General features: G+C 44.3%; 1 protein-coding gene across 6 annotated transcripts in view; it reads left to right on the forward strand.

The window, feature by feature from the left end:
• The window catches only part of LOC148362024 (CUGBP Elav-like family member 2), a 35894-nt gene that overhangs the window by 14613 nt on the left and 6357 nt on the right, over positions 1 to 14924 (forward strand). For 4 of the 6 annotated variants that reach the window (XM_088339434.1, XM_088339433.1, XM_088339437.1 and 1 more), the window contains exons 3-13: positions 4250 to 4332; positions 5960 to 6008; positions 6799 to 6933; positions 7472 to 7551; positions 8876 to 9037; positions 9117 to 9177; positions 10105 to 10236; positions 11842 to 11970; positions 12037 to 12213; positions 12288 to 12434; positions 13965 to 14148. In XM_088339434.1, coding sequence (XP_088195560.1) covers positions 4250 to 4332; positions 5960 to 6008; positions 6799 to 6933; positions 7472 to 7551; positions 8876 to 9037; positions 9117 to 9177; positions 10105 to 10236; positions 11842 to 11970; positions 12037 to 12213; positions 12288 to 12434; positions 13965 to 14092 — 1283 coding nt within the window. In that variant the 3' untranslated portion in view covers positions 14093 to 14148. The remainder of the gene's footprint in view (positions 1 to 4249; positions 4333 to 5959; positions 6009 to 6798; positions 6934 to 7471; positions 7552 to 8875; positions 9038 to 9116; positions 9178 to 10104; positions 10237 to 11841; positions 11971 to 12036; positions 12214 to 12287; positions 12435 to 13964; positions 14149 to 14924) is intronic. The other 2 variants (XM_088339435.1, XM_088339438.1) reach the window with 1 other exon arrangement.

Genomic DNA, 14924 nt, shown 5'->3' on the forward strand with positions numbered 1-14924 from the left:
TAGCGATAGTCCTAATTGGGCTTTTTACTGCGGGGCATCAATGGCCTGCTGAAATGACGAGCGGTACAGGTACGGTGATGCCTCCGCTTTCCAACATCTCCGCCACGTCCAACTTGACCCTCGGCCAAAATTTGATCGAGAAATTTGCTTACAACTGAACTTGAGCATTCGGGCAGATTAGTCAAGCCAAACTTGTTTCAAAGTGTTGAAGAAAATAAGTCATTGCGTTTACTGCCAGTCTTAAATTGTATAAAAAGTGTTTTTATTAGTTTTATGAATAAATACCTAAAACAGAATTGTATAAATATAGATTTATTTGAGTACATTGCATTAAATTGTCATCATTGTCATTGACTGAGATGGGTAGAGTAGCCAAAAAATGGACTCAAGTAAAAGTACCGTCAAGAATAATGTTACTCAAGTAAACGTAAAAGAGGTCATCCAAATACTTACTTGTGTAAAAGTTAAAAAAAAAAGTACTCGGTGAAAAAAAATGGCTGTAGTATTGAGTAACTGTAGCAACGTCATATTTTATTTTCTTAAAACAACCAATCGGATTATCAAAGTCCATCCAATCAGCAAAAAAATACATTTAATTTAAAGTAGATTGAAATGATCAACCAAACAAAAATAGTAAAAATCCAAAAATTAAATTGGGCACATGAAGCACGTTTAAACCTGGATACTTACAGTATCTTAACGGGTTCTGCAAACAGAACAACATGCTAGCCCATGAACTCGTACAAAGGAGACATTGCGTACTGTAGCTGGTGTTTCGCAGCCTTTTTAAAGGGAACATGCTTTTGATGCGAGGCCAGGGGTGCTCCTCCTCTTCTGTGTTTTCATAGGCGCTATTGCTAAGCGACATTTTACATCTGTGGTACGTGTCGAGAAAATATCCCCCCCCGCTGATGTTGACTATGGTCACGTGACGAGGCTGCTGCGTTTCACCAATCGAACATGGCAAGGTACTTTCGTGGAGGGGATTTATTAAGTAAGGACTTTCCTCACAAATTGACTCAAGTAAAAGTAGAAGTATTGGGATTTAAAAATACTCCCAGAAGTACAAAATTTCCCAAAACTTAAGTAAATGTAACGCAGTCAATGTACTCCGTTACTACCCACCTCTGGTCATCGATAGTTCTGTGTACATTGTTACAAAGAATGACAATACAAAGGAAATTATTATTATTATTATTATTATCTACGTTGTAAAACATTGAATCCAACAAGATTAGACATGGCACTCGGGGGTAAACATGTAATCAATTCTTTAAGGAGAAAAAAAGAAAAATGGGTTTCGGGATAAAAAGGCAAAAAGTATTTACCGCGTGCTGCTAAGAGACTGGCCTAAATTACAGTAATATTGCAATTAAACTAATATTGCATTCTAAAAAAAGTGCAATGAAATAAGGGCAATGCCTTAGGGGCAACAGCAAAAAAAAAAAGTCAAAGTATGTTTTCAGTTTTGTTTCCTCATTTAGGGTGGTGATGGCCCCGAGGAAGAAGCTGTCTCTGACCCTATTTAACAATGCCGGTTGGAGACGTGTTTTATTGAAAAAAAGTGTGCTTTTTACATGTGCCAGAACGCATAAATGATTTTACCATTATTCCTTATGAGAAAAATAAGTTGAGACCTCAACCAGTTCAGACTTTGACCACAGAAGCGAAACGGATTAAGTTAAAAAACGGAGGTATTATCTCCCTCTACTTGGAGGCTGCTCTCCTGGTCTTGTTGCCTTGGAGACAAGCAAGCATCAGCCTGCAAAGTGCTGATGGTAAGCATTCTGTTTCCCTGAAGTGACTGCAGGTGGAGAAAGTGAAGTCACCGAGGTAGTCCGTGCCACATCACCCGTGTTTACATTTGCCGGAAGCTCAAGTGATTCCGCAGCTCGCAACGATTATCCAACCTCGAGTGGGCACGGTAGTCACGGAAATTCGGTGGTCGCTGGACTATTAAGATGGCTATGACCGAGCGGATCGATCCAAACGGGGAGTACTGGTCACTTGCGTTCCATCGACACGCGATTCTTGTTATCACAAATGGGAAGGCATAAGACTTCATCGCGTTACAATGATTTTTTTTTCTCAGAACTAACAAAGTAGTTATTATCTTTGAAAACAAAATCTCGGCACGCCGATACGGATCGTTGCGTATTGACCGAGACTCGCTTGTTGTAAAGCCCCGAGATTTGCTTTGTGATTATATAAGGGCAGCATTCGCACAGGCAAATCAAAGTGTGCATCGGCGTGTGTACGAAGGGCGGCGTTGAACTCCGACCCCGGCCCCCCCCCCCCGCCTCTCTACCGGACGCGCGCAAACTCGCTCGCGGCGTTGCTTAAAAGCCAGCCTTTTTTCCCAGCCGAGCCTCGACTCTCAGCTGTGACGGCCCTATTGACATGTTAATGTATTCTAATAAGATAACCCGGCCTAATCGCAGCTGTCTGTGTGAGGTGAAGATTTGCATAAACTCCGGTGCGTCCGTTCGGCGCTGTCCTCGTGATGGTGTCGGGCATGGAGACCAAAACGCAAACTTTGAGCTCATCGGTCATGCGAATATTTATTTATTTATATTTTATATATATCGTGTCGAGCGTGTGCTGTTAAATGGTGTAAAAAGAGGCCTCCTCGGTCGCAAGCGCCTCGATGAATATCTATCGGCGCGGGGGCGGAACATATACTGGCACCCCCTCGGCCGGCGACGGCATAATACACACTATGTAGGTCAGAGACGCTGCAGTGCTCCACTTCCCCGTCCCACACAAACCGACAGGCTGGAACGCCACTGGCGGTCTGCTGGGACGGAAGGATGAGAGCCGCCCCGCCCTTAGCCCCCGCTTTCCTACAGCTCCCTTCATCACCACCACCCACTCTTTCGTCCTATTTTTTTCCCCCATCCGACTGCTTTCTCACTTTCGAAATTGGAATTTTCTTTAAAAAAAAATCCCAATGTTTTTGTTGCATCGCCCAAACCCTCGTCGTGGGTTTGTTTTTCCTAATCCCTTAATCTCGTCATGTCACAAATGCCTGAAAAATGTATTTTCCGGGTCACTAAAACACAACAAAGCTTCTCCTGATTTGTTTGGGACCAATCACGAAGCACGATCCTTGTTTGTGGCAGGCCGAGGGGACACAAACAAATTCTTAGAGCTGCGAACCTTGCTGTTTTGCTAGCGCATTTTTCGGACTATAAGGCACCGTAAAACCCCGAATTGGCTTGAAATTTGAGAGTGGGCCCCATCTTCCAGTGTGGCGCATATGCTGCAAAATACAGTATTTTTACGCGTACACGATGTTTTACGATACACTACTGTATTGGTGCAATGATGGATCAATCGCTAAACATTGCCAAATCAAAGTCGCAAATCAAACCTGGATTGTGGCGGTGCGAGCGCTGTCACGTTACCACTAGACCACCAGTGATACAGTCCTGTGAAATGCTCTTCCCCCCGAGATTTGATCTGCAACCTCAGTGGAAGTGTTTAAATCTAGGCTTAAAACACACTTCTATCTATAGCTTAGGAATCTTCTATATTTCATGTTAACAATATCTGTGTATAATTGGTTTTTGCAACATCCGTTTCAGCATGGTCATCCTAGAAGGGGGATGGCCTCATGTGCGGTCCCTACTCAAGGTTTCTTTATTTTCCTCATGTTGAGGAGGTTTTTGAGTTTTTCCTTGCCCTCGTGTAGGTTTTAGATCAGGGGATGGTGTCATAATAGTCTGTGGTTTGCAATAATCTGTGGTCCGTGCATCCCTTTGACACTCCTTGTGAGAAAGGGCGTCACAAATCAACATGACCTGACAAAAGGGCATACGATTTTCTCTCGTTATCACACTGTTTACTCACAGTGCCGGAAACAAATGGAGAAAACAAAAATGTCTCACTGAAAGATAAAAAGAAACGCAAAGTCCGATTCTTCATCAGATACGCCAAAGAGTCGTTTCCCTCGTCCTGATTTTTTGCTTTTGTTTATATATCTCAGGATGACTTTGTGTTTATCTTTATTCTCTAAAATTTGTTTCTGGACTATTTTCTGGGTGGTGCGCCTTATAATCCGGTTTAAAAATATGGCAATTTAAAATACAAAATTAAAAACGGTCTCCATCATCTGACATGCTTCTGTTCCGTCAGAAAGTGTTTCCGAGTGTTGCCGTGGAAACTGGAAAGTTCATGAATGTCCTGCTTGACTCACTTGAGACTGTTCTTGTCATTTTTTTCTTCTTTTTTTCTCTTCCTATGCCAGGATGTTGTTTTGTAACTTTTTATACGAGAAAAGCTGCAGTGGATGCCCAGAGTGCGCTGCACAACATAAAGACCTTAAGTGGGGTGAGTACAAAGCACGCATGGCTGTTGTCGGATCAAAAATAAAATAAAAATGAAAATATTCAATTTTAGAATTTCATCTCAAATTTGGTGTTTCCGAATGGGACTTCTTTGTTCAGGCAAAGAAAATAGCTATGCGTGTCCCAGTGGAACAAATTATTCATACCTTGCCTTGTGAATAATTGATGCACGTTTTTATTTCAAGTCTTCAAAAAGTAAATCTTATATGGCCCGAAATTCAGGTGCCAACCGGCAGCAGGTGACCCAGCTCAGATGGCCGTGACGGAACAGAGAAAAAAAATAATAAATAAATAAATAGAAAGCGGCCTGTGAGGTCCCTTCCAGATTTCGCTCTCTTTCCTTGGTCGGCGATGCTCGCCAATCGCCATACGGAGCCGGCCATCTGTTTGCTTCTCTTTTGTGCTCGTCAAAAAAAAAAAAGCAACAACCCACTACTGTCTTTTTTTTTTTTATTATTCTTTCATACAAGCTGCTGAAGCCTCTCACGGGTGCTGTTTATTTTTCCTGGCACCACATGGCAGGTAGAATGTGCTTAAAAATATGTATTTGGATGGAGTCATGCAAGGGCAAAAAAACAAGATTCCAGGCAGACTGTGTTGAAAAAAATAACCAACCAAGAACCACCCCCGACCCCCATACTTAATCGGTGCATTTTTAGGGCACAATAAAGAAGCTATGTGTGCCCTTGTAAACTATTAGGTCATGAATACACTCGTAATAAAAGGCAATAACGCAGCAAATGAGTCATACCCACAAAGCTTTGTGTACAAGACAGCAGTTTCATTCAAAAACAGGTGTCCTATTTCCTCACTGCAAGACAGACAAAATAATCAATGTAAACCATACGCTTGGAGAAATCAATGATCAATCAAGGATAACATTTTGCTAGTGTCCTAAGGCTCACTTTTGTTATGCCGCTGCCCATCTGCTCTGCATACAAACGAGCACAGGAACAAAACAACGAACTCATATCAACCAATGAACTAAAAGCAAGTGCGAGGAAAAAGGCGAGCGCACAATAGCTTTTGTGATATTTTTTAGATGAGATAGCTTCGTTATTTGACTAACTTGGCATTTATATTTACATATATATTTAAGACTCTGGTGAGACAAATTAGACCCTGGCAGCCCACCAGACTTTCAATGGTAAACGCTATCATGTTTTTCTTCTCCCTTTAGCATCACTGCAAGTGATGGGACCTGTAGCTCCACAAAATCAAGTTTGTTACACAAGACTGTGAACAGAATGAAAGGACTTGTGGGAGCAAGTTCAGCCTATAGGGTATAAGCATCTTCACGATGCCCTGACGCAAACCAATAACCAGCTAGCGTCTTATACGACCGACCGACAGCAGACTGCATTTGTAGAGTTACGACTCTAAGATGCCAGAGTTGGAATCGTATACGTTTTTGAGCACACAAAAGAATTTGTTGTTGATGTTGTATGGTGGGGAAAATGTCATAAAGAGCGCGTGAAAAAAAATCACTATACCGCATTGTAAGCGAGGGACGTCGTAACCTGGGAGATCTACTGTGTGTATATATACTGTATATAAAATGCACTTGCACTCACACCCATTTAATAACCCCCTTACCCCGGTGTCCACAGATGCATCATCCTATCCAGATGAAACCGGCCGACAGCGAGAAAACCAGCGGTAAGTGTTTCTCCGGGCGACCATTTTTTTGTGAATAAAGCGAAGGTCGGAGTCGAGATCACTCGTATATAACGGCGAGCGCCGGGAGGATTAAAAGCTTTCAAAAGGCAGCCGGGTTGGGGGAGGTAGGATGAGGAGGGCGGGGCACAAAAAATGGATGATGCATCATCTTCAGCCTGGAGGAGGAAAACAGAGACTGTAAGTTGTACAGATTTGTTCTGGCAGCCAATTAGAGCTCGAAAAATGTGGCGGCGTGACAACAAGAGAGGTAATAAAGGCAATGTACTGGATTGCTTCCCTCCTTGTTAAAGGTGCGGTTTATGCCTGCACAAAATGTTTTATCTTTTAATCTATTGGGTGTGGCTTATAATCAGGTGTGGTTTATAATCTGGAAATCACCATACTTAAAATGAGACAAACAAAACAAATCATTTTTTGTCCAATGCATTCAAAGGCAGTCCTAATTTTATAAGTTTGCAATGTACTTGTATTGTTTTTGCTAACAAAACTTGTTGGGTAAAATAATGTCTTACGCACACGAGCTGCGTGATTACAACATTATCAGTACGATACAAAAAGAAATGACATGTGAAACGATATAATATGTTGATCATTTCACACATATGTCGCACCAGAGTATAAGTCACCATACTATGAAAGAAAAACCCCAACTATAATCCAAACATTCCTTTATTGAGAGTGTAGTTTTCAGAACTAAAATGAGCCATTCGAAAAATATTTTTCACATTCGGATTTTCTTTTCTCCTCGCCCCCATTTTGGCGCGCACAGCAGTGGAAGATCGAAAACTCTTCATCGGGATGGTGTCCAAGAAATACGCCGAGAACGAGATCAGGATGATGTTCTCGGCCTTCGGCCAGATGGAAGAGTGCCGGATCCTGCGGGGGCCGGACGGCCAGAGCAGAGGTGAGTGGGTCCCCCCATCCGCCGCATCCCCGAGAAATAATCGCGCGCCCTCCCCGCCTCTCGGATAAAACGCTTTTGGAGTGACTTGGCACTCGAGGCCCCCGCGCTGAAGGACGGCCGCGGCGCGTCGCACAAAGAGCCCGGTCCGTCGCCGTGGCAACTGCCGAGCGACGGTCCCAGAATTAGCCGCTAAAAAGCTCCAAACGGGCTCTTCGTCTTTGGCCGCTCCCTACGATTAACGTGGAGAGTAATGTGTGTCTGTGTGTACCTTTATATATGGATAGGAAATGTGTTCCTCCCTCCCACTTTGGGGGCTCTTTTTGACCGTGTCAAGTCACCGTGCTCATGTGTTAGTCGTGTTCTGTCGTCTTCTTCCGATTCTGCGTGTGCTAACCGGCCAGGGTGGTTCTGTGTGCATTCAATGTGTTTTTTGGGGGTTCATAACGACTTGTCCAAACCTTTTTTTGTCTTGTTTTTGTTTCTTCTCGTCCCTTCCCCGCCCCCTTCCCTCTCCTATTGTTCCCTCCTCCTCCTACAGGCTGTGCGTTTGTCACATTTGCTACCAGGGCAATGGCACAGAATGCAATCAAAACCATGCATCACTCTCAGACTATGGAGGTACTGTATTCCCCTCCCCTCCCTCGTCACCTATCCCCCACCCTTCAGTCTCCTCCTTTCACGTATTCTGCTGCCCCCGTGTGTCGGAAAGATTTGAACTCGTTCACTGACTTGGAAGTCTGAGGCAGTCTGTGATAGTGAGCAAGTTCATGCCTGAAATGTCAATGGCTATCATTGAGAGTGAAATAGGTAACGCCCAAAAAGTGGACGGGCGTCATTGGTAGTGAATGACTGGCCCAAAAAGAAATAATGCCATAAAATAGATGAGTCCATCAGAAAAACTTCAAAAGCCGTCATTAAAAGTGACTTCGTGCCAGAAATGTCCGTTCCAAAGCGATCATTAACAGTGAATGAGTTCATGCCAGGAAATCTATGGCCATCTTTGAAAGTGAACAAAAACGTTTCTGGCTGTCATTGATAGTGAATCAATTAATGCCAGTAGACGGTGATTGAGTTCATGCCAAAAGTGTCTATGGCCATCTTTATAAGTGGATAAGTTCATGCCAGAAACGTCCAAGGCTGTCATTGACGGTGAACGAGTTAATGCTAAAAAAACGCCTCGAGTCCGTTGTTAATGGTGAATGAATTCATGCCGATCGATTCTTAGGCCGTCTTTAACAGTGAACAAGTTCATCCCAAAAGCGTCTTATGTCTCCATTGACTGTAAAATACTTGCCAGAAACGCCTAAGGTTGTCTTTGAAAGTGAATGCATCAATATATTCTATAATTAAGAGGTAAAATAAAAAACCAAATGCCATTTTAGGAAAATTCTCATTTGCACAAGCAAGCTGAGAATTATTTGTTTGATTTCTTGTCGGACGTTTAAAAGGCGAGCAATTTTCCTTGATCGTCTCCCTAGTTTGACAGCGCAAGAGTCCAGAAATGTCTTTCTCGTCAGCCCTCCCCGGTTTCCTCCCCGTTCTTTGCAGCGCATGTTGTCGTGTCTTCACGTGCCCGTCAGTCTGTCCGTCCAAGACATGTCTTGTAATGCGCCCCGTCCTCCATCCACGTCTGCTGGCATTTGCCTCTCACATTCATATTGCTGTCTTCATTTGTCGTCCGTGGCATCCCTTCAGGGCCTCGGCAACCTCAATTTCTTTTTTCTTTTTTGCCCTCTCCGGAATGTGACCTGGCTCAGCTCTGCATGGCACATGTCCTCCGTGTGTTAGCTTTCATACGAATGCAGCGGCCAGAATAAGAACCTCATAGGCCACCGCCTCCACGCCCCTCCTCCCTTTGAGCCTGATTTGCTGTCCTTTTTTGGGGGGTTTTTCTTTTCCCTCCTACAATATTCCTTCCGGTTTTGTGCGGCTGTTCCTGCAGGGCTGCTCTTCGCCTCTGGTGGTGAAGTTTGCCGACACGCAACGGGATAAGGAGCAGCGACGTCTGCAGCAGCAACTGGTGCAGCAGCTCCAGCAGCTCAACAGCACCTCCACCTGGGGCAGCCTGGCCGGCTTGGGAAGTCTCACGCCTCAGTATCTGGCTGTAAGTGTCTGTTAACCAAGAACTGAGACTTTCTCGGGAATTCAAATATACCGTATCACGACGTGTGTTCCTTCCGCAGTTGCTCCAGCAGGCGGCTTCCACGAGCAACCAGAGCAGTTTCAACAATATTCAAAGGCTCGGTGAGGACGCTTTTTGGTAGTGGTGTAAAAAATACTACACAATAATAAGCAAGAACGCGTGTTGTACCGATAGAACCCTTTCAGTGTAAACGTGCTTGATACTTTTAAATAAAACGCTATTGCTTCATATGAGAAAAAAATGGTACTATTTTATAAACACGATTCTAGATTTAGACATTATTTTCACATCTTGAAGAAATGGATGTTTGGCAGCCATCTAGCTACTACGGAAGCTGGAATGACATTTTTGCCAAGCTTAGCTTGTCCTGGTGTGCTTTGAGCACACAACTTAATTTTTCTGCAATTATTATACAAGTCCATTCTCTATCACGCACCAAAACCAAAGAAGAAAGACATTTTACAGGCTTAAACATTAGTTCAACAAACACCATTTCTGTCTTTATATTTACAAATAACTATACTGTCAAATAAGAAGCAAGGAGACTGTTTAGCCAATCAGAATGCAGAACACATGCAAGATGCAAATCTGTTAGGTAGAAAAAAATGCAAAAGTAAAGCGCATTATAGCGAGGGATTACTGTACTGGCCTCCTTCGGCTTCATCGGCTTCTCGCACTACCCGCTAAAGTTGGCCACTTACATCAGCTATTGGCTCTTTTCAGCCGGTCCGGGTCTATTCAGCTTGCCCGGTCTTAGGTGAAGCTTTCATGTCCTGCCCTTGGCTGAATGACAATTTTCCTCACTTGGAAACATTTGGAATAGGCTTGGGAATCGTGTCATGCGGTATCCTTCGGCCTTCTGTACTATGTTTTCCATTCTAAGCTGCAACCTACAGTGAGGGATTATTACTACTTGTTTAAGATGTTTAATGTGAGCGTCAAGGGTCCACGCTTCCACACTGTGTCGCAAATAACTCTGCTCTATCGAGTTTTCCTTCTTTTTTCATTTGTGTGTCTCTTCTGTTTAGGGGTGAATCCTATCCAGCTGCAGAATTTGGCCACATTAGCCGCCGCCGCCGCGGCTCAGAGTTCGGGCAGTCCCAACTCCGCCGGGGGCCTCTCGGCCGCCACCAGTGCACTTGGAGCTCTGGCCAGTTCAGGTAGGACTTCATTATTAATTGCTCTATGCATTTTCTTTTGGATTTCGTCCCTGATTTTGAAACGTTTTATTCAAAAATCATTTCATTATTGTTGGAACGAGGCACATTTGTATGTTCGAGGAGATTAAGATCGCTATACTTTATACTAACCGTCTGCTCCAACACAGCGCACGATACCTCAACGACGATAAAAACAATTCGATTCAGAATCCGTGAAGCAGTGAACCAGCTTGATATATTCCAATTATTTTCAGAGATAATGCATTTTGAAGACAGTAACAGTACTTTCACTTGAGTAAAGTTTTAGGCTTTTCTACCCACCTTTGAACAATATGCGCCCACAAATTGTCCTTATTTTCTATAGTTGAAGCCAATTTAGCATGTTGTTTTATTGCCATTCTTGTCTCAAGTATCTTTTATGCCCCCCTTCTCAATAAAAATTCAATTGTATTTAAACATTGTTTATATTCAAACCTATTTCATGAAATGGTTTAATAACAGACATATATTTGATACATAATAAAATATAAAAATGATTAAGCATATATACAAACTTTGTGTGTGTATATGTATATATAATATATAGAATATACCTTTATTGTCATTGTTACAAAATAGGTTAACATCTTGTGACAACGAAATTGGGCATGACACTCCAGTCTTACACATTCACAGTGAGGTAGGAGCCAAGAAGATAAAGGAACAGAGAAGATAAGGTTATAAAACAAGGGGGATAAGTCTATAGTTATAATTGACATGGTATTTACACAAGAAATGTCAGCATGTGGGATGTTACATACAGTTGTTATCGTGATACCGTAGGTATCGTAAGGGTTGTGCAATATTGCATTTGGTGCAAAAGTCATCATAGTGCAAAAAAAATAGTCAGCATATGCATTGGTGCAAAGATAGTCATCATAGTGCAGAAAAAGAAATGGTCAGACATTGTGCAAGGTGAGCAGTAAACATAGTGCAGTCGACATGTGCAAGAACATAGACATGAGTACCATTATATTCGTATGAGGTAGTGTTGGCAGTTTTTTTGTGCGGTGTCTGTTTTGAGCAGTGAACAAATATAGTGCAGTCAGCATGTACGTGAGTATATATATATATATATATATATATATATGATTTCATGAATACGTATGAGAAAAAATGAAGTCTTTTCCTCATGCATTGCCAAGATGATGGATCAAAACACTATAGACGACACAAAAAATCTAATCAATTGTATTATTTAGATCCTTCCAGTTGTAAAATATTTAATCATTAAAAGAAAACATGATTGTTTTGAATAATAAGCGAAGCGATTTTTATAAACACAATGTTTATAAACACATGTTGTCACTTGAATATCTGCTGTACCTACTGTCTACACTTCTTCCTCTGTGCTATGTGCAAAACGCGAATGCCAACGTCCACCACTCAACCAATGAGATCGCCGCTGCCCCCTAGTGTAGTGGAGGTTTAATTGCACCTTATTCGAGGACAGTTAAAAAACAAGAGCTGGAGGTTAAATGCGCCCCCCATGAATAGAGCCTTGTGCCACTCAGAGGCCAAACTGGTCTAGCACCATTTCTCGTAAGGCCCTGTTTTGCCCACCAGGTGGCTCCGCAGTGGGCTCTAGCGCCAGCGCCGCCATGAACACGTTGGCTTCTTTGGGCACGCTCCAGGGTCTCACCGGGGCCTCCATGGGCCTCAACAACCTCAGCGCTCTCGCCGGCGGCGTCGGCGGTAAGAACCCGGACCGGGTCTTTTCACCTGCCCCCGCTGCGGCCCCTCACCTGACTCTCTCCGCAGGAATGGGGTCCCTGAACGGGGGCTTGGGCTCCTCCATGGCCAACGGTTCGGCGGCCAGCTCCATGGACGCGCTGAGCCAGGCCTACTCGGGCATGCAGCAGTACACCGCCTCGGCGCTTCCCTCGCTCTACCCGCCGCCGCTTATCCAGCAGAGCATCCCGGGGCACCAGAAGGAAGGTGAGCGAGCGCACGGCTTCCGATGTCGCCGTGGCCCGATGCTCACGCGGCCTCTGCGCTTGTCCCACTTGGAGTAGGGCCAGAGGGCGCCAACCTGTTCATCTACCACCTGCCGCAAGAGTTTGGCGACCAGGACCTGCTGCAGATGTTCATGCCTTTCGGGAACGTGGTCTCCGCCAAAGTCTTCATCGACAAACAGACCAATCTGAGCAAGTGCTTCGGTAAGACGCGCGCCCGAATCTGAGTCGGGATTTACTATCTTGTTGTTTTTTTCGTATCGACCAAATCGTTTTGAGCTAAGTTGTCCAACTTTCCCCCAGCAATTCTTATTCCTTATACTGTCCATACTTTTTTTTTTCCTTCCGCATTTTTGGGTTAGCAATAGCAGTTTTTTTCTAGGTTTTCTAAGGTTTTTTTTTTCTCTGTCAATGCTGGTTTTTGTCCACATTTGATTTTGACAAAGAGAAAATTGGGTGTTCTTGCCTTGTCTTTCATTCTATGTTTTTCAAACGTGCTCCTGGGTGGGTGGTAGTGACTTGCAGTTTTACCTACCCCTTTTTGTTCAAGGCCAGACGTATTTTCCTTAGTTTTTTTGCTTGTGAGCATCTTGTCTTTTCTTTTCTTTTTTTTTTTTTAAATTAAATTCCCACTCAGTGGTGTGCCCCGTGTTTGATATTTGACTTCATTTTTAGCATTGATACAGATGTCCCCTCCCCAATCATACATTTGACTTCCCCTCCAATTTTTCCAATTCAAGATTTTTGCGCTTTAGGGCGCCATAAAGTTCATGATGTTGTGGGCTTGTAATGGTTGACACGCCTCTGCAACATCTCGTGAAAATCGGGTACAGTACCTCTGGACTGGCAGGCTGGGGCGATGGTCCCCTTTTCAAGAACGGGGACTTTAGTTTGTCCCCACTACAGGGGGATCGGATTTCACAGCCTCCTCGGTGAGGTCTATTCAGGGGTATTGGAGAGGAGCGACGGTCAGGAGGTCCAGTATCAGACCCAGTAAGAGCAGTGTGATTTGCGTGCGGGCCGTAAACCAGTGGACCGGCTCTACACCCTCTGTAGGGTCCTCAAGGGTGCATGGGAGTTTGCCCTTCTGATCTACGTGTGTTTTGTGGACTTATGAAGGCATTCCACCATTTTCTCCCGGAGCGCCGCGGGGGGGTGCTTTAGGAGTATGGGTTACCAGACAGTTTTATCCGGACCGTACGGTTCCCGTGTGTCGGTTTGGTCCACATTGACGGCAGTTCGTCGGATTCGTTTCCGGTGGGAAGGCTGCCTTTTGTCCCATAACTTTTATGGACGGAATTCCTGGACACAGTAAATTTTTCCTTTTTTATTTAAAGTCGCCACGTCAGAAATGGGGTGGGCTAAAATTCATACAGCAACCCAAGGGCAAGGGCCAAGGGCCATAGCGCTACTGCCATCATCTGGTCAAATCATGTTTTTTTTTTTAAATGCAAATTTATTTTCTACTGCGGACGATATTTGTTGCGGCCAGGGGCCAGTCCAAAATGTGATCATGGGCTGTAACATTTAATGAGCTCATGTTTGAGCAAGTACTCCTGGATCTTAACAGCAGTGTGTTGTCCCCACAAATATGAATTAGATAGAAACCCTGCTCCCCCTGTTATATTTTGCAATGGGTTAGGCCTTAGTTTCAGTCCATGGCTATTTTTTTTTTTTCCGTTCGGTTGAATACGAGTCTGACCCCACCCCTTTTTTCCCAACGCTTTCCATCAGGCTTCGTGAGCTACGACAATCCGGTATCGGCGCAAGCGGCCATCCAGGCCATGAACGGCTTCCAAATCGGAATGAAGCGCCTCAAGGTTCAACTCAAGCGCTCCAAGAACGACAGCAAACCCTACTGACCCCCACCCCAAAAGCCCCTAAACCCCACCCCGGCGCTAATGCTAGCAATGCTAGGGTAAGTTTGCCCTCACTGCACTAGGACTCAGTGGGGAGGGGGGGGTGCACAAAGGAGCCCCGTGGTTTTCCTTTTAAAACAAACACATTTGCAATGATCTTTTCACGTCTACTGTATTTCATTCCTGCTGTTTTATGACCAACGTGTGATTATTTATGACCACTGGAGTCGTTGATTTAGAGCGTTTTCTTTCTCCGAGGCGTTTTACGTTTGCGACGACGGGGCGCTCTTTTCTAGCACACGAGCGGGCGTCCTCGTTCCTTCTTTCGCCGTCTTTTTGTTTGTTTTTCTTGTGAACACCCTCCCGCAGTCATTCCATCTTTTTAGGTGCCAAATCCATTGCATGCTGGGAGTTCGTTTTGTCACTCTTGTGTCGGTCCACGCGGACCCCTCACCTGTTTTAGCTCTCGATGTTTGTCGCCGGGTTCTCAAAGAAACAAATGTGGAGCCGTCCCTCCCATAAAAGACGTTTTCTATTTTCAGGGTTCATACGGGTGCTTGAAATCCTTGAATACGTTGTGTTTTCAATCATTGAAAAATGCTTGCATTTTGGGTACGGTGCTCGTAAACGCTTAGAGATGTTGCCACGTTTCTCGACGAGTCTGCTTAAAAATGGCGCCGACACCGCTCTCTCGTGCCTTCGCTTTGCCGTCGCATCGCTTCCTTACTCGCGATGAACGGCAGCCGACATGAGTTTGAATGGCATTGTACTGTGAAGCGGGTGGCGCCCAAGAGGAAAGTTGCATGCCGCATCCAAACGGGGCACTGCGAAATGT

The sequence above is a fragment of the Urocampus carinirostris genome, chromosome 7, assembly GCF_059441175.1.
Source record: "Urocampus carinirostris isolate Australia breed hairy pipefish chromosome 7, RoL_Ucar_1.0, whole genome shotgun sequence".
NCBI lineage: Eukaryota > Metazoa > Chordata > Actinopteri > Syngnathiformes > Syngnathidae > Urocampus > Urocampus carinirostris.